The sequence below is a fragment of the Nicotiana tabacum genome, chromosome 18 (genome assembly GCF_000715075.1).
Source record: "Nicotiana tabacum cultivar K326 chromosome 18, ASM71507v2, whole genome shotgun sequence".
NCBI lineage: Eukaryota > Viridiplantae > Streptophyta > Magnoliopsida > Solanales > Solanaceae > Nicotiana > Nicotiana tabacum.
In genome coordinates, this window is record NC_134097.1 from 6,109,445 (window position 1) to 6,133,208 (window position 23,764).

The following is a 23,764-nucleotide window of genomic DNA, read 5'->3' on the forward strand; positions in this document are numbered from 1 at the left end:
TAATAAGCAGGAGAAGGTGAAACTCCTATACAAGGAGAATAATGTAGGTTTGATAGGTCTTTTAGAGACCAAAATAAATATTAATAGAGTACCAGTGATAGCAAGAACAATGTTTGCAGGATGGCAATTTTCGACATATCATGAGTCCCATTATAATGGGAGATTTTGGGTGATGTGGCGAGCAGACCTCTATAATGTGATTGTCAAAGGAAGTATAGCTCAGGCTATCACTTACCAATCCATATTTGTTCATTTATAGTTGACTTTTATGATAACATTTGTGTATGCTTATAATCTCAAAGAAGATAGGAAGGAATTATGGGATTATCTTTGTTCTGTTGGCATAGGTAGCAATATTCCTTGGATGGTGTTAGGTGATTTTAATGTTGTCCTCCATACAGGGGATAGGATAAGAGGTAATCCAATATTGTCCTCCATGCATATCTGGAAAAACCACTACCATACCCATCCAGACATGGACTTTTGTTAATGCAAATGCTGAACATAGCCTCTTTAATGCAAATCCTGAACATCCCTTGCATTAACAAAACCACATCAGTGTTGGTAATGAAGTCAAATAAGCAGTTTTGGAGTTTTTCCAAAATGGGAAGCTCTTGAAACTGAGTAACGTAACAATGATAGCATTGATTCCTAAAGTTGATAGACCAGTGGTGGCTAGCCAATTCAGGCTTATCTCATGTTGCATTGTGGTTTACAAGTGTATCTCCAAGATGATATGCAAAAGGTTACAAGCTGTCCTACAATTAGTGGTGAATGACACACAAGCTGTTTTTGTTCAAGGAAGGTCAATGATTCAGAATGTATTAATATTCCACGGCCTGCTAAGGCATTATAAGAGGAAAACTTCACCTAGGTGTATGATGAAAATTGATATGGTTAGATGGGAATTTATTGAAGAAATTCTACAAGGCTCTGGGTTTCCTAGAAGGTTTGTGTCATTAGTCGTGACTTCTACAAAGTTCTTAGTGAAGGTGAATGGGGTGGGTTATGGATATTTTGAAGGAAGAAGGATATTTGGATGTCGCAGAATCGACTACTGCTGGCCAAGGCTGACTCGTAGATGCGAGCTTCTTCCGCAAAAGTGGAGGCCGCAGATGCGACTGCAAATGTGGAAGACGCTGGGAAGAATCTTTAAGTTTGGGGTTTCGCTATTTTTAGTCATTTTCGAATTTTGGAGCTCGGTTTGGACAATCTTTGAGAGGAATTTTTTCACATAACTTGGGGTAAGTGTTTTTGACTCCTTTGTGATTATATTGCATGAATTAATCTTCATTTTCGGCGTTAGACTATTGACTTTTCAAGAGAAATCGGTGGAATTTTCTATAATTCCATAAAATGAATTTTTGAGATTTGAATGTCGATTAAGAGCCGGATTTGAGTAAAATTAGTATGGTTGGACTCGTAATTGAATGGGTTATCGGATCTTGTGAGTTTTGTCGGATTCCGAGACGTGGGCCCCATTGGCGATTTTTGAGTGTAATTTCAGATTTTGTGGGAAAATTAGTTTTTTAATATAGAATTAATTCCTATAATCTATGTTGAATAAATTGAATTAATTGTGACTAGATTCGAGCCGTTCGGAAGTTCATACGCGCATAATGGAATTTCTGGAGCATTGTTTAGCTTGCTTGACATTGGAATTGACTTGTTTTAGGTAAGTGTTTTGCCTAACTTTGTTGAGGGGCGTTTTCCTACTAATTGCCATTATTTGTTACATGCGGGGCTGATACATATATGAGGTGATGATCATATATGTATGTTCCAGGGTTAATCATGCTCGGGGATAAATTATACGATTTATTGTGCTTTGTAGAATTATGTGACACTCTTGTTTCATGTCTTCTTTGACTTCTAGATTTCTATGAATATGACATTAAATGCTAGAAACCCTGATTTGGCTTATTATAATATGATTAAAAATCTGACGGACTTTTTTGAATATTTCTGATGTGCTAAATCCGGTCGTTATTATACTTAATCATAAATACGACTCTACGACCGTTATTCTTGAGATTTTGAATTCTATACATGAGTTGAAGATCATTTTTGAGACTTGTTGAAATATTGGGATAATAAAGTACTTGAAGTTATAGAATTGTTATTGGCTTGAAAGACGTGATTGATGTTCAATTTAGAACATTCGTTCAAATACTCTCCTTGATGTTATTTATGCTTCCTACCTTGCTTGTTAATGATATACATATTCTTGGTAAGGAAGAGTGTAAAGCACGAAGGGTTATATATATATATATATTTGAATTATATTATCATGTGAGGGAGAGTGTAAAGTACGTAGGGTGATGTCGTGCCATTTGAGAGTATAAAGCACGAAGAGTGATGCCGTGCCATTGAGAGTGTAAAGCATGAAGGGTGATGCCGTACCATTTCATTTGTATTATCAGGTGAGGATGAGAGTAAAAGCACGAAGGGTGATGTCGTGCCATTATTTTTATATTATCATATGTTCATGGCACGAAGGGTGTTTCCGTGCAGGTGAGGACAAGAGACATAAATTATATTGTGATATCTTTTTGTCGTGTGTACTTTCATGCCTTTATCTTGAGATGTTATTGTGCACCAATATTTTCTACGTGACTTGTAGTCGTTGTTCTTTCTGTTTCCTCTACCCCCCAAGTGTTGTTGGGTTATCCATGCCTTCTATCTGTTTAACTTGCAAATATTATGATTTTCTTCATGTTTGTTATATTTGCATCTAAGCCTTCTACCATGCTAATTAGTGAAATTTATATTTTCCCTTCCTAGTTTCTATGCCCCTTTTTCCCCAGTCTGTTTCCGTGGTCCATATGTACTGCTTTGTTCGTTGTTGCTTCCTGTGCGCATCCCACTTTATTTCTTTATTTGTTATTGGCATTTCTCTCACCTAGTCGGTACTGTTATATGTATGTTCGGTGAGAAAGATATAAATGCATGAATGGTGTTGTTGTGCCAATTGATTTGATCTAGATATCTATATTGGGTGAGAATGAGATAAGTGTACGAAGGTATTACCGTGCCAATCGATGTGATATCTTAAATATATTTCTCATACCAGGAAAATTATGAAATTGCTATTGTGATTTCTGCTAGTAATCTTTTCTGCCTCACTTAGTTGTTTTATTGTACCCTTATCTGTTATGCTCTGTAATTATTTCTAATGTTAGTATACTGCACAGGTTATAACGGTAAGTATCATTTTACTAAAAAAAATCCTCGTCACTACTTCGACGAGGTTAGGCAAGATACTTACTAAGTACATGCGGTCGGTTGTACTCATACTATACTTCTGCACATTGTGTGCAGATTTTGGATGTTGATGTTGCGGTATTTGGCGGGAGATAGCATTGAAGATGTTTCCACAATCCGGTCATAGCTTCCTCTTATTCTTGGTAGCTTTAGAATTATTAATTTGTTCATGTATATTTCAAACAGATGATGTACTTTATTTCATATCAGCTTTGCAAATTGAAAATCTTAGAAGCTCATGATTTGTACTACAAGTCCTTGGGAAAAGTAGAAAGGTTCAGTTATTTTATCATTTATTTTTCTCGATAAACCTAATTAAATTGGATTTTATTTAATTGCTTACCTATCATGTTAGGTTAAGTCCCATCACGACTAGTCGGATTTTGGGTCTTGATAAGTTGGTATCAGAGCCCTAGGTTCATAGGTTCTACAAATCATGAGTAAATGTCTAGTAGAGTCTTGCGGATCGGTATGATGACGTTCATACTTATCTTCGAGAGGCTACAATGCATTTAGGATAATTTTCCATCTTTCTTTCATTATCGTGTGGAATTAATTCAGCTTCAAACATAACTCTTTGAATTCCTTCCACGCATTCGTGTGCGCTAGGTATCAGCTGTGAATAACCGGCTCGTGATTCTATGAACGAGGTTCGAGTTGAGTATTCTTTGTTTTGGTGGTGGACAAGTCTGGAGGACCTGAGGCCAGGGTTAGACCGCAACTTAAGCTCGGTGGATTCAGTTGTAAGTTTTACATTTGGACTCATATGACCGATAGTATCCTTATGAGTGGAAATTATGGCTCGATGAGCGGTTGAATGGCTATATGATAAGTATGATGTGACTGCGGGATGTGTTAAGATGGTTTGAATGTGACGAGAAATATTTCCTTATGATGAAAAATAGGCTATTGGGTGTCTGGTGTCTGTCTTGATTTGACGTATAGTCTCGAGTATGAATGCATTGAAAGATTTTTCATATTGTTTAATTGGCTTTGAAAGGTTATGGAGAGATGTCAGTTTAAAGCTAAACAGGTGGGTAAACTACGGAAGTGCGATCATTATGATGTTGTGTGGAGGCTTTCTTTTCTACCGGCAGGGTGTATGCATTGAGATTTGAATTTGAAATGGTCAAGGAAGTCAAACCATCACGAGAATGAATGCGTGCTTAGCAGATAATTTGGGTATTCTATGACATGTGCCACATGAGCTTATGGAGGATTTAGTTAAATTTCGGTACATGATTATGGAAGTAATAGAGTATGGGTATTGTAAGTTATCGAATGTGTTACCTTATGGCTTTGAGCCAAGTGGGGGAGCCTGCTATTGACGATTTGATCGCATGGTTATGGGGTAAATATTAGTTTTTGGTCTGAGGCGTACTAGTGGATTAGCTATGACTTGCGGAGGTTGAGACCGAGGATGACTCGAGATGTAGTGCGCATGGAGTATGAAATTGACTCGTTACATTAAGGTGGGATATACTTCTTTGGGCGTTGTTGTGCAAGTGGGGCACAAGTCGTTTGGTCGCTTGGGCAACACGATTGAGATTTGAGTAGAGTGGACGACTCCCGAGAGGGTTCTAATGGATTCAACATGTATATATGGCAATTGAAAACTTTTCGGATATGTATATCGCTAAAATCGATTATTGACATTGGATGATATCGGGACTTGTGGTAATTTTGTATGACTATGGATTCTATATTTCAGTATAAGGAAGGTAAAAAGAATAATTTTAAATACACATAAGGTCTTTTCAGAGTGGGTGTCTCGATTGTGGTACTTATGGGGTTAATTATGATGTGGAGAGGCTCTACATATGTTTTGGTGGCAATATTCTTGGGTTTGGTGACCTGCGTTGCTTGGTCGAGTTAGAGGAATTCAATTCTGATAGCTTGGTTATGTGCAAATTGATTTCAAAGTGTTCTTGATGGTTTCTACCACGATTTGAGATGGATATTTCCTACCAACATGAGAAACATGTTGTGTATTGTGATTTTCTACGGGGTGGGATCATGTGAAAGGTTCTTGGCAAATTAAATATCTTATTTAAACTTGGTTGAGGCACTAGTTGCCTGAATTCATTGTGATAGCCATGCGCTACAGCTGCACATATGTTTGGGCTTGACCCCATGTGCGGGAACCAAGGTATTTATTCACGCTCGGGGAAATGCAAAGGCTATGATATGCCTAGAGTTAACTGTAAGCTTAAAGCTATAATGTTTCTCATAATTGTACCAGTGTTGTGAACTATTTGAGCCATACTGGAGGTTATGAAGAGGTTAACTTCCTGAGTAAAATTTGGTGATTAGAAATTTATATGGTAACTTGCCGAGTTGAGCTATGATAGCACACATCGTACATGCCTACACTTTAGCATGTCATTTATACCAGTCGAGGAATATGAGAATCTTATTTCATTCATCACATACGTGCATACTTGTTTAACTGCTCCTGTATAATATGTTCGGACTGGAGGCCTGTGACTATGTTAGGCGGATCTAGATATTGTACTATAGCACATGAGTTGTTCATGCAAAAACGTGAGTTGTCCGTGTGGTTGATATTGATGTGAGCTTTGGGAGAGCCGGCTACTGTTATTAGATCGGATTTCGTATCGCAACTGTACTATGATGAGATGAAATTTTGTATGCTTATTTCGTGTGTTTTGCTCTTACTTGTTTGAAGATAGTTCGTAGGAAAATGTTAATTTTCCTGCTTGCTTAACTTGCTTAGTAGCCCTCTTGTTAACTATCTTACTATTATCTATCCTGCCTGAATTATTACCTATTGGTATACGGAACCGCGTTGTGTGGGGATCCATATAGATTTTGGTGAGACTTGTCTATTGGGCTACTTGTATTGGGTGAGATGAACTTTCTAGACCTGAGAATTGCATTATCATATTGGGGTCAGGAATGTTCGGAAGAATGATACCATATTTCCGCTAAGAATTTGGGTAAGGGCTCTGGTCGGATGAGTGAGCTTTGCGGATTATTTATCAGATAAGTGGTTAAGAAATTATGCATGTTTCTTTCACCATCGGCAGTGTGCGAAGGTTTTGAATGAGGTTTTAATTGATATGAGGTTTACTAACGGTATCGAATTTGTTTTTGGGAAGCTATGGTGGTCAGCAGTTATTGTTGTGAGTAACTGAGTGATGTAGTGTATCATGTGATTACATATTGAGTCATGGTTAAGGCTTGGCATGACCTGTTCAGATTTATACAATATGTAAATGAGAGATTCGGGTCTTGTAAGAAATTTTGGATGTTAAAAATTTGGTTTCTAAGTTTTACGGACTAAGGTTAGAGTAATGATCTTCAATTATGTTGTGTTGTCAGGCCTATATAGAATAGGGTGACATGGGATTCCCCTAGTATGTGCATGGTAAGGTGGTACAGAGATTTGATGGATTGGAAATAACTCTTGACACGTTCGAGGACGAACGTATGTTTAAGTGGGGGAGAATGTAACGAACCGACCGGTCTTTTTAAGTATTACAGCCTCGTTTCACCATTTATTGCTTATCATGTGTTCTATTATAATTATGTGACTCGTCGTAGAGGTTTCAGAATGAATTGGAACACTTAGTTCCAATATGTAAAGCTTAAGTTGAAATAGTTGGCCGGATATTGACTTATGTGTAAATGACTCTGGAATAGAGTTTTGTTGATTCCAATAGCTCTGTATGGTGATTTTGCACTTAGGAGCGTGTCCGAAAAATTATTTAGAAGACCGTAGCTAAATTAGGCTTGAAATGGCAAAATTAGAAATTTAAGTTTGGAAGTTTGACCGGGGAGTTTACTTTTTGATATCGGGGTCGGAATCCAGTTCTGAAAGTTCTCATAAGTCCGTTATGTCATTTATGACTTGTGTTCAAAATTTGAGGTCAATTAGACTTGATTTGATAGGTTTCGGTATCAAATGTAGAAGTTGAAAATTCTTAGTTTGATTAAGCTTGAATTGGGGTATGATTCGTGATTTTAGTGTAGTATGATGTGATTTAGAGGTTCGACTAAGTTCGTATGATATTTTAGGACTTGTTGGTATATTTCGTTGAGGTCCCGGGGGCCTCGGGTGAGTTTTGATGATTAATTGATCAAATTCGGACTTAAGAAAATGCTTGAATTTTTCTGTTGGTGGTGTCTTCGCATCTGCGCATGAGGGACCGCAGGTGCGGCTCGCAGAAGCGTGAAAACTGGTCGCAGAAGCGACCCAACCTGCGCAGAAGCACGACCGCAGATGCAGTTTGGATGTCGTAGAAGCGACCACTGCTGGCCAAGGCTGACTCGAGATGCGAGCTTCTTCTGCAGAAGCTGAGGCCGCAGATGCGACTATGCGACCGCAAATGCGGAAGACGCTGGGCAGAAGCTTTAAGCTTGGGGTTTCGCTATTTTTAGCCATTTTCGGATTTTGGAGCTCGGTTTGGGCGACCTTGGAGAGGAACTTTTTCATACAACTAGGGGTAAGTATTCTTGACTCCCTTGTGATTATATTGCATGAATTAATTTTCGTTTTCGGCGTTAGACTATTGATTTTTCAAGAGAAATCGAAGGAATTTTCTATAATTCCATAAAATGAATTTTTGAGATTTGAATGTCGATTCGAAGTCGGATTTGAGTAAAATTAGTATGGTTGGACTCATAATTGAATGGGTTGTCGGATCTTATAAGTTTCGTCGGATTCCAAGACGTGGGCCCCACTTGCGATTTTTGAGTGTAATTTCAGATTTTGTGGGAAAATTAGTTTTTTAATATGGAATTAATTTCTATAATTTGTGTTGACTGAATCGAATTAATTGCGACTATATTCTAGCCGTTCGGAAGTTGATACGCGCAGAATGAAATTTCTGGGGCATTGTTTAGGTTGCTCGACATTGGAATTGGCTTGTTTGAGGTAAGTGTTTTGCCTAACTTTGTTAAGGAAATTTTTTCTAGTAATTGCCATTATTTGTTACATGCGGGGGTGATATATATATGAGGTGACAAGTACATATGCATGTGACAGGGTTAATCATGATCAGAGGTATATTATACGATTTATTGTGCTTTGTAGAATTATGTGACACTCTTATTTCATGTATTCTTTGACTTCTAGATTTCTATGAATATGACATTAAATGCTAGAAACCCTAATTTGTCTTATTATTATTTAATTAAAAATCTAACGGACGTTTGTGAATTTTGTTATGTGCTAAATCCGGTTGTTATTATACTTAATCATAAATAAGAATCTACAGCCGTTATTCTTGAGATTTTGAATTCTATACATGAGTTGAAGATCATTTTTGAGACTTGTTAAAATACTGGGATAATAAAGTACTTAAGGTTATAGAATTATTATTGGCTTGAAAGACGTGATTGATGTTCAATTTGGAACATTCGTTCAAACACTCTCGTTGATGTTATTTATGCTTCCTACCTTGCTTGTTAATGATATACATGTGCTTGGTAAGGAAGAGTGTGAAGCAAAAAGGGTGATGACGTACCATTTCATATACATTATCAAGTGAGGAAGAGTGTAAAGCACGAAGGGTGATGTCGTGGCATTGTATATATATATATATTATCATGTGAGGGAGAGTATAAAGCATGAAGGGTGATATCGTGCCATGTCATGTGAGTGTAAAGCACGAAGGGTGATACCGTGCCATTTCACTTGAGAGTAAAAACACGAAGGGTGATGCCATGCCATTTCACTTGAGAGTAAAAGCACAAAGGGTGATGTCGTGCCATTTTATTTAGATTGCCATTATTTTTATATTATCATATGTTCATGGCACGAAGGGTGTTTCCGTGCAGGCGAGGACAAGAGACATACATTATATTGTGATATCTTTTCGTCATGTATACTTTCATGCCTTTATCTTGAGCTGTTATTGTGCACCTATGTTTTCTATGTGATTTGTAGTCGTTGTTCTTTCTGTGTCCTCAACCCCAAGTTGTCACGACCCAAACTAACCCTTGTCATGATTATGCCTATCGTGGAACTAGGCAAGACGAATCATTTTCAAAACAAACAGATATTTTTATTTCAAAGATAATTCCAATGTTATTTAACATAAAAACCTTCGTAAAGGAGTTCCAATCAAAATAAAAGTGTGGAAGGAAAAGCCTGACATGTAGGTGTCACTAGTCATGAGCATCTACTACAATCTGTCTAACAATATCAAGGCTAACTCAGCCTGGAAAAATAGCTAAATACAACTAGAGGAAGATAAGAGGGAGAAGAGCAGGGGGTGCGATCGCCAAACAACTACCTTGCTATCTCCAAGAAAAATCTGCAACCAGAACAATCAATAACCGCTACCGTGTCCAGCTACACCTGAATCTGCACACATTGTGCATGGAGTAACGTGAGTACGCCAACTCAGTAAGTAACAAAAAAAAATAAAGACTAAGCAGTAGTGACGAGCAATAAAGCATATAACATTCATATCGGGAAATCTCGATAAAATACCACATGCTTTTAAAATCAGGATTTGAATCAAAACATATCGTTTAACCCAGTTCCAGTAAAAATCATTTAAAGATATTTTTCAACAACTTTCAGACAGAGGAAAAATGCAAAGGTGAGCAAAATGATGAAATCATAAACAGCCCCTCGGGCAAAACATCACTCATATACAGCCACTCGGGCAAACCTCACAGTCACTCGTGCCACTCGGGCATACCTCACAATCACTCTTGCCACTCGGGCATACCTCACAATCACTCATGCCTCCCAGTCACTCAGCACTCGGCACTCGCACTCAGTAGGTACCTGCGCTCACTGGGGGTGTGTACAGACTCCGGAGGGGCTCCTTCAGCCCAAGCGCTATAATCTGCACGGACAACTCACGTGCTGCACGGACAACTCATGTGCTATAATAATAAAGTATGCTGCAAGCGGGTAGCCCCGATCCACACTCATCCTCATAATCAGGCCCTCGGCCGATATCAACATGCTACAGCGTGCAGCCCGATCCCATAAATATCCTCACAAATCAGGCCCTCGGCCTCACTCAGTCATAAACCTCTCAGCCACTTGGGCATTTCAGTAAAACAGGGCATTCAGCCCAAAATATTTATATGCATCAAAATAGAGTCATAAAAATGGGTTATGCGGTAAACAAGAATAAACATGATTGAGTATAGATTTTCAATCGAAAACAATAAGAGGATAGTAAGAAAAATCCCCTAAGGGTCCAAACAGCACTGGCGCAGGGCCCAAACATGGCATTCAACCCAATTTACAGAAATTCTTTCTAAAACATATAAGTATCATATAGTTTCAACAAAGTATGCAACCTTACAGTTGCTACGGGACGGACTAAGTCACAATTCCAAACAGTGCACGCCCACACGTCCGTCACCTAGCATGTGCGTCACTTAAAATAGTAGAATGATACAAAATCCGGGGTTTTGTACCCTCAGGACTTGATTTACAATCGTTACTTACCTCAAATCTTTCAAATCTCTACCCCGCAATGCTCTTGCCTCTGGACTCGGTCTCCAAATGCTCCGAATCAATTCACAATCAGTACAATACCATCAATACGCACTAATGGAATGAATTACACAAGAAAGGCTACAAAATTAGACCAAAACCCGAAATTGGCTCAAACCCGCCCCCCAGGCCCACGTCTAGAAATCCGACAAAATTTACAAAACTAGAAAGCTCATTCACTCACGAACCTAACCATACCAAATTGATCAAAATACGACATCGTTTGGTCCTTCAAATCCTTAAATTACTCTCCAAAAATTCCAAGCCCTAACCCCTCATTTTTACAAATTACAATGATTAAACAACGGAAAATCACCATATATACAAGTATTAAGGCTCAAGTAACTTACCTCAACGAAACCCCTTTGATTCCCTCTTCAAATATCTCCCAAATGCTCCAAAACCGAATAGAAATGGTGAAGAATGCACCAAAATGCACGAAGTGTGCAATATGTACCCTTTGCCCAGGCTTTTCGCACCTGCGGCCATTTACTCGCTCCCGCGTGACCGCACCTGTGCAACTCACTTATCCGCCCAGACTCTGCATCTGCGGCAAACTCGTCACACCTGCGCGTTGCCTCCGCTTCTGTGAAGTCTGCCGAGCATTCCCCTTTCCGCCTCTACGACTCAGGTTTCGCACCTGCGGGCTCGCAGATGCGACCTCTAACTTGTACCTACGCATCCTGCCTAGCCCAGCGTTTCCTGCACGAGCGCACTCCCCACACGCACCAGCGGCCTCGCACCTGCCACTCTTTCTTCCGCAGGTGCGAAAATAGCAGTAGCAACAACTTCAACTGCATTTTCCAACTTCAACAAATCCGTTAACCACCCGGAATTAGCCCGAGGCCCTCGGGACCTCAACCAAAAATTCCAATAAGTCATATATCACAATACCAACTTAGTCGAACCTTCGAATCACTCAAAACAACATCAAATCATCAAATTACCCTCGGATTCAAGCCTAAGAACTTCTAAATTTCCAAATTCGGCAATAGATGCCTAAACCAACCAAACCACGTCCGAATGACCTCAAATTTTGCACACACATCACAAATGACACTACGAACCAACTCCAACTTCCGGAATTCCATTCCGACCCCGATATCAAATTTTCCTCTATGGACCGAAATCGTCAAATTTCCAATTTTGCCAATTCAAGCCTAATTCTACCACGGACCTCCAAATCACATTTCGGACGCACTCCTAAGTCCAAAATCACCTAACAGAGCTAACAGAACCATCATAATTCAAATCCGAGATCGTTTACACATAGGTTAACATCCGATTGACTTTTCCAACTTAAGTTTCTACTTAAGAGACTAAGTGTCTCAATTTATTCTAAAACCACTCTGGTCCCGAACCAACTAACCCGATATAACAAAATATAACTGAATAACACAAAAAGAAGTAGAAATGGGGAAAATGTGGCTATAACTATCGAAACGACCGGCCGGGTCGTTACATCCTCCCCCTCTTAAATATTCGTTCGTCCTCGAACGGGTCTAGAAACATACCTGGAGTCTCGAATAGGCATGCATCTCCCGCTAAGTCTCCCAGGTGGCGTCCTCCACAAGCTGACATCTCCATTGCACCTTCGTTGAAGCTATATCCTTTGACATCCACCTTCGAACCTGCCGATCCAACTTAGCTACAGGCTCCACATCATAAGTCATATCACCCTCCAACTGAACCGTGCTGAAATCCAAAAGCTTATAAGCCACCTCTCCTATCCTCTGAAGCACCTCAAAAGGACCAATAAACTGGGGGCTCAACTTATCCATCTTCCCAAAACTCATAACACCCTTCATGGGTGATACCTTCAGCAAAAACTTCTCCCCAACCATAAAAGACACATCATGGACCTTCCTATCCGCGTAGCTCTTCTACCTAGACTGTGTCGTGCGAAGCCACTCCTGAATCAATTTCACCTTATCTAATGCATCCTGGTCAAAGTCTGTACCTAAGAGCTTAGCCTCACCCGACTCAAACCATCCAACCGGAGATCTACATCTCCTCCCATATAAAGCCTCGTACGGATCCATCTAAATACTCGAGTGATAACTGTTGTTATATGCAAACTCCGCAAGTGGCATAAACTGGTCCCATGAACCCCCAAAGTCAATGACACAAGCATGCAAAATGTCCTCCAATATCTGAATAGTGCGCTCGAACTGCCCGTCTGTATGAGGGTGAAAAGTTGTGCTCAACTCAACCTGAGTACCCAACTCTCGCTGCACGGCCCTCCAAAACTGCGATGTGAACTGAGTACCCCTATCTGAAATGACGGAAACTGGGACACCATGCAGGCGAATGATCTCTCGGATGTAAATCTCAGCCAACCGCTCTGAAGAGTAAGTAGTACCAACTGGAACGAAGTGCGCGGACTTGGTCAGCCGATCCACAATAACCCAAATAGCATCGAACTTCCTCGAAGTCCGTGGGAGCCCAACTACAAAGTCCATGGTGATCCGCTCCCACTTCCACTCTGGGATCTCTAATCTTTGAAGCAAGCCACCCGGTCTCTGATGCTCATACTTAATCTACTGACAGATGAGACACCGAGCCACAAACCCAACTATATCCTTCTTCATCCGCCTCCACCAATAGTGCTGCCTCAAATCCTGTTACATCTTCGCGGCACCCGGATGGATAAAATACCACGAGCTGTGGGCCTCCTCAAGAATCAACTCTCGAAGCCCATCTACATTAGGCACACATATCCGACCCTACATTCTCAGCACGCCGTCATTACCAATAGTCACATCCCTAGCATCACCTCTCTGAACCCTATCCTAAAGAACGAGCAAGTGGGGGTCATCATACTGACGCTTCCTTATATGATCATAAAGAGAAGACCTGGAGACCACACAAGCCAATACCCGACCAGGCTCCGAAATATCCAATCTGACAAGCTGGCCCGCTAAGGCTTGAACATCCAATGCCAAAGGTCTCTCTGCTGCTGGAAGATATGCTAAACTCCCCAAACTCTCTGCCCGGCAACTCAAAGTATCGACCACCACATTGTCCTTCCCCGGATGGTACAGAATAGTGATATCATAGTCCTTAAGAAGCTCCAACCATCTCCGCTGACGCAAATTAAGATCCTTCTGCTTTAACAAATACTGGAGACTTCAGTGATCAGTATAGATCTCACAATGAACCCCATACAATTAATGACGCCAAATAGTCAAGGCGTGAACAATGGCTTCTAACTCAAGATCATGGACAGGATAATTCTTCTCATGGGTCTTCAACTGGCGCGAGGCATAGGCAATCACCCTACCCTCCTTCATAAAAACACAACCAATGCCTATCCTCGAGGAATCACAATACACAGTGTAAGAACCTGAAGCTGATGGCAGAACTAACACTGGAGCTGTGGTCAAAGCAGTCTTGAGCTTCTGAAAGCTCTCCTCGCACTCATCCGACCACCTGAATGGAGCACCCTTTTGGGTAAATTTGGTCAAGGGCGATGCAATAGATGAAAATCCATCCACAAAGTGACGGTAGTAACCCGCCAAACCAAGAAAGCTCCTAATCTCCGTGGCTGAGGATGGTCTAGGCCAACTCTGCACCGCCTCTATCTTCTTCGGATCCACCTGAATACCCTCACTGGACACCACGTGCCCCAAGAATGCTACTGAACTGAGCCAAAACTCACATTTAGAGAACTTTGCGTAAAGTTTCTCCTCCCTCAATCTCTGCAATACAACCCTCAAATGTTGAGCGTGCTCTTCCTGGCTAAGAGAGTACACCAGGATGTCATCAATGAATACAACAATGAATGAGTCCAAATAGGGCTGGAATACACTGTTCATCAAATGCATGAATGCTGCTGGGGCATTGGTCAGCCCAAAAGACATCACCAAGAACTCATAATGTCCATATCGGGTCCTAAAAGCTTTTTTAAGAATATCTGAATCCCGAATCTTCAGTTGGTGATAACCGGACCTCAAATCAATCTTGGAGAACACCCTCGCTCCCTGAAGCTGGTCAAATAAATCATCAATACGAGGCAATGATACTTGTTCTTGACTGTGACCTTGTTCAACTACCTGTAATAAATACACATTCTCATGGAACCATCCTTTTTCTTCACAAATAGAACTGGTGCACCCCAAGGTGACATACTAGGCCGAATAAACCCCTTATCAAGGAGTTCCTGAAATTGTTTTTTCAATTCCTTCAACTCCGCTGGTGCCATACGATACGGTGGAATAGTAATGGGTTGAGTGTCCGGCACCAAATCAATACCAAAGTCAATATCCATGTCAGGCAGCATGCCCGACAGGTCTGCAAGAAACACATCCGAAAAATCACGTACCACCGGAACAGAATCAATGACAGGAGTCTCTGCATTAACATCCCTCACGAAAGTCAAATAAGATAGGAAACCCTTCTCAACTATACGCCGAGCCTTCAAATATGAAACCACCCTACTTGGTACATAAACTACAGAACTGCTCCACTCAACCCTCGGAATTCCCAGCAGAGCCAACGTCATCATCTTAGCATGACAATCTATAACAGCATGACATGGAGATAACCAATCCATACTCAATATCACATCAAAGTCGACCATATTGAGCAGCAAAAGGTCCATTTGGGTCTCTAGACCCCTAATAGCCACCACACATGACCGACATACGCGGTCCACAATAATAGTATCGCCCACAAGAGTAGATACACGAACAAAAGAAATTAAAGACTTACGGGGAATATTCAAAAAATAGGCGAAATACGAGAAAACATATGAATACGTGGAACCGGGGTCAAATAATACTGAGGCATCTCCGTGACAAACTGAGACAATACCTGTAATCACAGCATCTAAAGCAATAGCATCTGTTCTAGCAGGGAGAGCATAGAAACGAGCCTGACCATCCCCCGATCTGCCTCCCCCTCTAGGGGGATCCCTAGTTGACTGACCTCCACACCGAGCTGACTGGGCGGGTAGTGAGGTAACTGGTGCTGTAGTTGGAGGCTGACTCCTCTGCTGAGATAGACCTCCATGACGACGAGGACACTGCCTCCACATATGCCCAAGCTCCCCACACTCAAAACAACTCCCTGGTGCTGACGGCGAAAACTGAAGGGAACCCCTAGCACCGGGATAACTGGTAGAAGAACCTGGCATGGAAGAGCCCTGAACAGGTGGAGCACGGGACGAACTCTGAGCTGTAAGGGCACTAAGTGATGAGTGGCCCTGATGAGCACTGTGAGAACCATGGCCAGATAATATAGCTGAATAACATAAAAAGAAGTAGAAATGGGGAAAACAGGGCTATAACTCTCGAAACGACTAGTCGGGTCGTTACACAAGTGTAGTTGTGTTATCCATACCTTCTATCTGTTTAACTTTCAAATATTATGATTTTCTTATTATTTGTTATATTTGCATCTAAGCCTTCTACCATGCTAATTAGTGAAATTTATATTTTCCTTTCCTAGTTGAGGTCATAATTTCTATGACCCTTTTTCCCCAGTCTATTTCTGTGGTTCATATGTACTGCTTTGTTCGTTGTTTCTTCCTGTGTGCATCCCACTTTATTTCTTTATTTGTTGTTGTAATTTCTTCCAACTAGTCAGTACTATTATATGTATATTCAGTGAGAAAGATATAAATGCATGAAGGGTGTTGCCGTGCCAATTGATTTGATCTACATATATATATTGGGTGAGAATGAGACAAGTGCACGAAGGTATTACCGTGTCATTCGATGTGATATCTTAAATATATTTCTCCTAGTAATCTTTTCTGCCTCGCTTAGTTGTTTCATTGTACCCTTATCTTTTATGCTCTGTAATTGTTTCTATTGTTAGTATACTGCATAGATTATAATGGTAAGTATCATTTTACTAAAAAACTCTTCGTCACTACTTCAACGAGGTTAGACAAGATACTTACTGAGTACATTGGGTCGGTTGTACTCATACTACAGTATTGTACCTTGTGTGCAGATTTTGGATGCTGATGTTGCGGTGTTTGGCGGGAGCTGGCATTGAAGATGTTTCCGCAATCCGGTCATAACTGCCTCTTGTTCTTTGTAGCTTTAGAATTATTAATCTGTTCATGTATATTTCAAACATATGATGTACTTTATTTCATATCAGCTTTGCAAATTCAAAATCTTAGAAGCTCATGATTTGTACTACAAGTCCTTGGGAAAAGTAGGAAGGTTCAGTTATTTTATTATTTATTTTCATCGATAAACCTAATTAAATTGGATTGTAGTTAATTGGCTTACCTAACGGGTTAGGTTAGGTGCCATCACGGCTGGTCGGATTTTGGGTCGTTACAGTGTCCTTGTGGCTTTCCCTCCTTCAAATTTTGGTACTTCATTATTTATTTTATTAAAGTTATGGATAATTTTATTTGTAAGTCAATATAAATATACATGCTTAGAAAAAATTGAATAAATGGACGATTTTTTTGATGAATTTTCTCCATAAATCATTATAATTATTCTCTTTCATTAATCTGACAACAATGTTACATTTATATGTATTTTCAAGATTAATCAAATTTTAATAACTATAAATAATAAACAAATGACTCTTAAAATATTTAAATATATAGAACACATGTAAATCTCAATATGAAGCTTAAATAATGATATGCTCTATTTACCTTTAAGCATTGTCATAAATTATATTTCAGAATAGAAAATAGATATATGAGCTTAATAAATCTTAGATTGTCAACGTAAGTACCACTGGCAACAATCTAACTCCCTCTCTCTTCTCTCTTATCCCCATTCTCTATCTTCAATAACGGTAACATCTATCCGATAACGACTATCTCCCTCGAAACTCAGACATGAGTATCTACGTTCTCCCTTTAGGAACGAGCACCAACAAGCCCCCAGATCCACCAAATGTTACGAATTTTTCACCCCTTACCACAAATTCCCAAATAATCGACAACATTAGCAATCAAGCTATGAATTTGGGTCAAAATCATAACCCAGAAGATCATGCTACGTATAGAGGAGCTCTAGGGATGAAGGTGCAACCCACAAATAAGGGCAGAATCAAACTCCAGCACAAGAAGCATGAAATCATCAACGGAAAACCAGTAGTCACATTTACAAAGGAAGAACATGATCTACTAGCTGAGACATGCAAATGGACTCTAATAGGCAACTTCGATTGAAATCGCCCCCAAATTGACAAAATTAGGGAAGATTTTGCGAGAATTGTGTATACTAAAGGGCATGTGAAAATAGGGGCCAAAGATTCTAAACATGTCCTCATTGATGTTGAGAATGAAGAGGACTACAATTTAATAGCTTCATATACCTTTATACAACGTGGCGAAGAACATTCCATGAAAATACAGAGGTGGACTGCTAATTTCAAACCAAACAAGGTTACGACGCTAGCACCGGTATGGATCAATCTACCAAATCTTCCATGGCATTACTATAAGCAGTGTTAAAAAGCGTGGGCATAAGGCGAGGCGTTTTACATATGCCTCAGTGAGGCATAAGCCCCGAAGCATGGGGAGTAATCCAATTAGGTATTTAATTTTTAATATTTTATAAAATAATATAATGACAGTAAATATTTATAAACATGTAAAATTGCATAAAAATTGAAGAAAACTATATATATGTGTGCTCCATCCCCACAAAAAACTAATCAAAATAATCTATTATACGTTACTTACAAGCATAAGTAATTTGAGTCTGCGCGCGCGCGCTCCATCCCCATAAAAAAATTAGTCAAACCAATCTATTATACGCTACTTACAAGCACAAGTAACTTGAGTCTAGAAGAATAAAGTTTTCTACATGGAGGAATAAAAAGGTTGATTAACCTGCAATTTGAAATTTCAACTTGCTGCTATGAATGAGAATGGAGTTCTCTTTGTATTTGTGAAAAAAAATTAAATATTCATTGCTTTTGGGAGATATTAGGAGACTAGCGGACAAGATAAAGAATTGAAAAAGACCACGAATTAGGGGTTCAATCAATAAAAAAGGTCTTGACTTTTAAATTTAATACTTTTGAGTTCCTTTTTAAACATTTTGAGTAATTACCAAACTGACTTTTGAGAATTTGGGTATTATATGAAAGACTTATTCAACAAATTTTATTTAATTTAAAAATATCTCTGGGGCTTACTCTTCACTAAACAACGTGCCTCAAATGCCCGGACGTACTCCCCGAATTGCTGGGCATATGCCTCTTGATACTTTCACCCCACACCATTGCCTAGGGGAGTTTTTGGTACGCCTTCGGGGCTCGCCCTGAAAACACCTTTTAAAATACTGACTATGAGTGGGCAGCCCTCTGTAGGATTGTTGGGCCTATTGGAACACCGATTGTCATGGATAAACCACTCAAACAAAAACAAGGCCCACATCAACTAAAATGAGGATTGAGATAGATCTATTGAAACCTTTGATCACTGAAGTTCAGGTGGCCATTCAGAATCCAAAAGGTATTTTGGAGACCTTCAATCAAAAAATTGAGTATGAAACAATCCCCCTCTTTTGCTTCCATTGTAGAATCCAATGTCACACAAGGGAGGTCTGTCAACATGCTCCCAAAACTGATCATGTGGATACCCAAAATAATGAGTTAGTAGAAGAAGAAAAGAGGAACCAACAACCTTGAGAGAAACATCAACAACCAGATCAACAAAGGCAACATATATAGTTCAAATATGGCCATTTCTAGCGCTGTCATTACAAAGCATGGAACACAACAGATGGAAGTAGATATAAGTATGAGAGACAAACAAGACATTAATGCCTCCAAATCTACTATAGGGGAAGGATGAAAACAAGTGGATAAAAGAAAAGGAAAAGGCAAAAAAAGCTTCAATGGGAACTCTTCTCCAATGAACCCCAGACCAGTAAGGATAATGAATTTATAAATCAAGGCAAAAACATTCATCTTAAAAATAATATGTTCAATCAACTAGCTGAGCAACAAATAATGGAACAAATGACGGAGACTACCACAGATAAGGAGAACAATGTACAAGAAAAAACTAGGGAAGACTCTAAATTCTAATTTAACATGAACTCTATATGGGATAGGGAACATGACAACAAAACAAAGGAAAGAAAGCAGAACAAGAATGAAATACGCCACCATAATCTTAGAGTCAAGAATAATAGAAATGAACCATTGTCTTATATAGATAATATTGATCAACAAGCATAAAGCAGCAAGGAATTCTCGATCAGTAATGACGCCAATAATAGAAAAAGGGTGCCATCACAAAACAGAGATTCAAAGACAAAGTTAGTACCATTAACGGGGATACTACTAAAGGGGAGGATCAAGTGCCCAAGACTATACCCCTATGGACCCCATAAACTTACCTATGAAGTATACTACCTCTTATATCAAGGAGAAGATAACTGGTATGACCAACAAAGCCCAGAATCTAGATATACTGAAGGAGTACCTGGTGACAAGCTCAACTAGGAAATGTTTATGGAATGTATCGAAGAAGCTATTGAAAAATCTTTATAAGAATATGAAGTTACTAGGGGGATATCAAAAAGTCCCACTCTGAGAAGTCGCTCTGTTTACGAGACAAGGAGCAGACTAATATCTCCAATATCAACAACCTGTCCTCAAGGAATCAACACAATATTGAAGGGAGTTAATTTTTCAGAGACAACTCTATTGACTCCTCAATGGTAGACCAAAGCACCCCCAATCCTAATATTTCCCATGATTAATACAATATCGTGGAATATCAGGAGTATAAGGTCCAAAGGATCTCTTGAGAGACTCCAAACATTGAAACTTCAATATCTACTTCCTCTTATCTGCCTATAAAAACCTATGGTAGATAGTGGAAAAATTGAGAAATTCAAAAGAAAGCTAGGAATGAAACATGCCTTCTTTAATTTCTCTAACAAGGTATGGATTTTCTGGACTAATAACATCAACATTACTATCCTTCAAGACAAAGAATAACATGTTCACATTAAGGCTGACCACAATAACTGCCTCTCCTTTCTATTAACGGTTAGTTTTGCTAAATTCTCTAAAGAATTGAGAAGAGAGTTATGGTCAGATCTAAGAGACTTATCTACTGCCATCCAAGACCCATGGGGGTCATTGGTAAGTTTAAAGTGATTACTAATAAATAGACTAAGAGACTTATCTACTGCCATCCAAGACCCATGCCATCCAAGACCCATGGGGGTCATTCAGACTAGAGGAAAGTTTAGATTTCATATACTGTCTCAACGAGTATGGTCTACAAGATGCTGGTTTTACTGGTGCTAAAGTTACCCGGTGTAATAACTCAACCCTTACTATATGGAAAAGACTCGACATATTGGTATACGATTCTTGTTGGTTTGATATTCTCAATAGCACAACAGTCATAGACCTATCCAGATCCTGCTCAGATCATGCTCCACTGCTGGTGAAGCTACATCATGAAGATACTCAAGGTACTTCAAGCTTCTTAACTTCTGGACTAAACACCCTGAATTTCTTCGGACAGTGCAGAACAGTTGGGGTATTTACATCCAAGGTAATCTTTATACATCCTGCATCAGAAGATCAATAACACTACTAAGGCACTTAATACATGGTCCAGGGTAACTTTTGAAAATATCTTTGAGGAACTTAAAAGATTGGAAAACCTCATCAGGGACCTAGATGAGAATTGCATGACCAATAATATTCTAGAGAATAGATGTGAACTATCTAAGCGTAAAGCTGAGTTTATAAGATACCTAAAGATTCATGACTCTATTTTGAGCCAAAAAGCTAAAGTTAAATGGTTCAATAAGGGTGATGCCAATACTGCCTACTTCCATGCTACTATCAAATATAAAAGAAGAAAGATGAATAAGGTAACTGGCTTGAAGATTATGAGTTTGTTGCTGAGGGAGCGATGAACTTTTGCAAGAACTGTTTTTCTGAAAACTCCGGCAACATTGATTTTGGAGTCATCTACTGTATTGAAAGATGTATTAATGATGATGATAACATTAGAATCTATTATCCATTGATTCCAATAGCTCCCTAATGGACTTAGTGGGACGTTTTATAACAAGTGTTGGGACATTATCATTGAGGATGTATATAATGTTGTCAAAGTTGTATTCAGAGGCTCCACACTTACCAAATTCTATACGCATACATGTATTGTCATGAATCATAAAGTTGAACACCCCCAAAGTTTTTCAGACCTCAGTCCAATTAGCTTTTGTAATGTGTCCTCCAAAGTCATTTATAAAATCCTCAACTCCAGGCTCTCCAGTATATTACCTAGGGTCATTTCCAGGAACCAAAATGACTTCATTACGGGGATATCTCAGAAAACATTCTCCTTGCACATGGGATCATCAGTGACATCAACAAATCAATATATGGGGATGTTGTTTTGAAACTTTCTTGCACATGGGATTATCAGTGACATCAACAAATCAATATATGGGGATGTTGTTTTGAAACTTGATATGACAAAAGCTTATGACAAAGCCTCATGGACTTTCCTTGGAATAATCTTAAAGAAGATGCGCTTCAGTGAGCAGTGGATTGAGATTATTCACAAGTACATCTCCAATAATTGGTATTCTGTGCTGGTTAATTGAAGAAGAAATGGTTTCTTCCAATCCGAGAGGGTCTTAAGACAAGGATACCCTCTCTCCCCTTCACTTTTTATTTTAAGTGCTGAAATTCTTTCTCAAATGACGAACAATCTTCATAATAGAGTGGGTTACAAAAGTTTTTATATGAATACTAACTATCCTAAAGTTAACTATTTTTTTTTTGCTGATGACACGATTCTATTCTGTAATGGAAACAAGATATGCATGAGATTGGTTTTGAATACCTTAACTGAATATGAGAAGATCTCTGGACAACTCATCAATAAGAACAAGAATTGTTTTGCAATGAGCACCAAGACCAATTTGGTCAATATTAATAGAATGAAGGCTATAATTGGCACGAAATACCAAAAGCTCCCCATTAAATATCTGGGATCTCCTCTCACCACAGGGAGAGAGAAGATTACATTTTATTCAGATATTGTGAACAAAGTCTTTGGTAGAACCAGAGGGTGGCATACCAAACTCCTCTCCTCTAGGGGAACAACCATCCTCATCAGACATGTTCTTTTGGATCTCCGTATACATCTACTGGCTCTTGTGAATCCACCTAAACAAACTCTAGAGCTCAAAGAGAAATTCGTGGCCAGATTCTTCTGGTCAGGGCAAGATAGTGGAGGAAAGTATCACTGGGATACAGGGAAGAACTTGTGCTACCCTCATAGTGAAGGTGGTGATAATTTTAGGAGGCTCACTAATACTCTCAAAGGTTTTAGAGCTAAATAGTAGTAAAACCTTGGAACTACTAACTCTCTCTAGGGGTCCTTCATGATTGCCAAATACAGTGAATTGAAGCATCCCATAACTACCAACTGGAATAAAGGGAACTCGCAAAACTGGAAAGCCATCTGTGACATCAAAGAAGAAATGGTGCTCAATATTGTTTGAAAAATTGGAAAAGGAGATGTATCCTTTTGGTTTGACAATTGGTGCCCCTTGGGACCCCTATACATGATTACTCCCTCAGAGGCTCCGTTGCCTAACATTAAGTTGAATGAGATCCTTCAACACAACACCTGAAACTGGAACACGCTCATAATTCAACCCAATGAAGACACCAAAACTCATTTTTTATCCTTAGACATTGAGTTAGACAACAATTGCTATGATAAATCTAACTGGAGCCTTTCCAACTAAGGAAAATTTACCATCAGCTCTACCTGGAATTCTATAAGGCGAAGGAACGACCATAACCCTTTCTATAACGACTTATGGATAAAGGATGTACCATTCAAGTTGTCTTTTCTCTTGTGGATTGGTAACAAGCTCTGCACTGACATGAGAATGGCTAGGCTTGGAATCACTCTAAGCCCCCAATGTTATTGTTGTAACCCTGCTAGTAGCCGAACTGAGCTTAGGGATATTAATCACCTATTCTGTCAAGGTGATCTTGCTAGGAATATAT

General features: G+C 39.4%; 1 protein-coding gene across 1 annotated transcript; it reads left to right on the top strand.

The window, feature by feature from the left end:
• Positions 1-635: 635 nt before the first annotated feature.
• Positions 636-23,085, top strand: LOC142172402 (uncharacterized). Its single transcript, XM_075236008.1, has 3 exons — positions 636-992; positions 21,298-21,597; positions 22,558-23,085. Exons 1-3 carry the CDS (start codon positions 636-638, stop codon positions 23,083-23,085), a joined length of 1,185 nt encoding a protein of 394 aa, XP_075092109.1.
• Positions 23,086-23,764: the final 679 nt, after the last annotated feature.

Excerpts from the sequence above, each read along its gene's own strand:
- LOC142172402 (XM_075236008.1), top strand. The coding sequence starts at position 636 with ATGATAGCATTGATTCCTAAAGTTGATAGACCAGTGGTGGCTAGCCAA. Across the intron at positions 993-21,297 it reads CTACAAAGTTCTTAGTGAAG|AAGATCAATAACACTACTAA; the intron begins GTGAATGGGGTG and ends ATCCTGCATCAG. Across the intron at positions 21,598-22,557 it reads AAAGAAGAAAGATGAATAAG|ATATGCATGAGATTGGTTTT; the intron begins GTAACTGGCTTG and ends AATGGAAACAAG.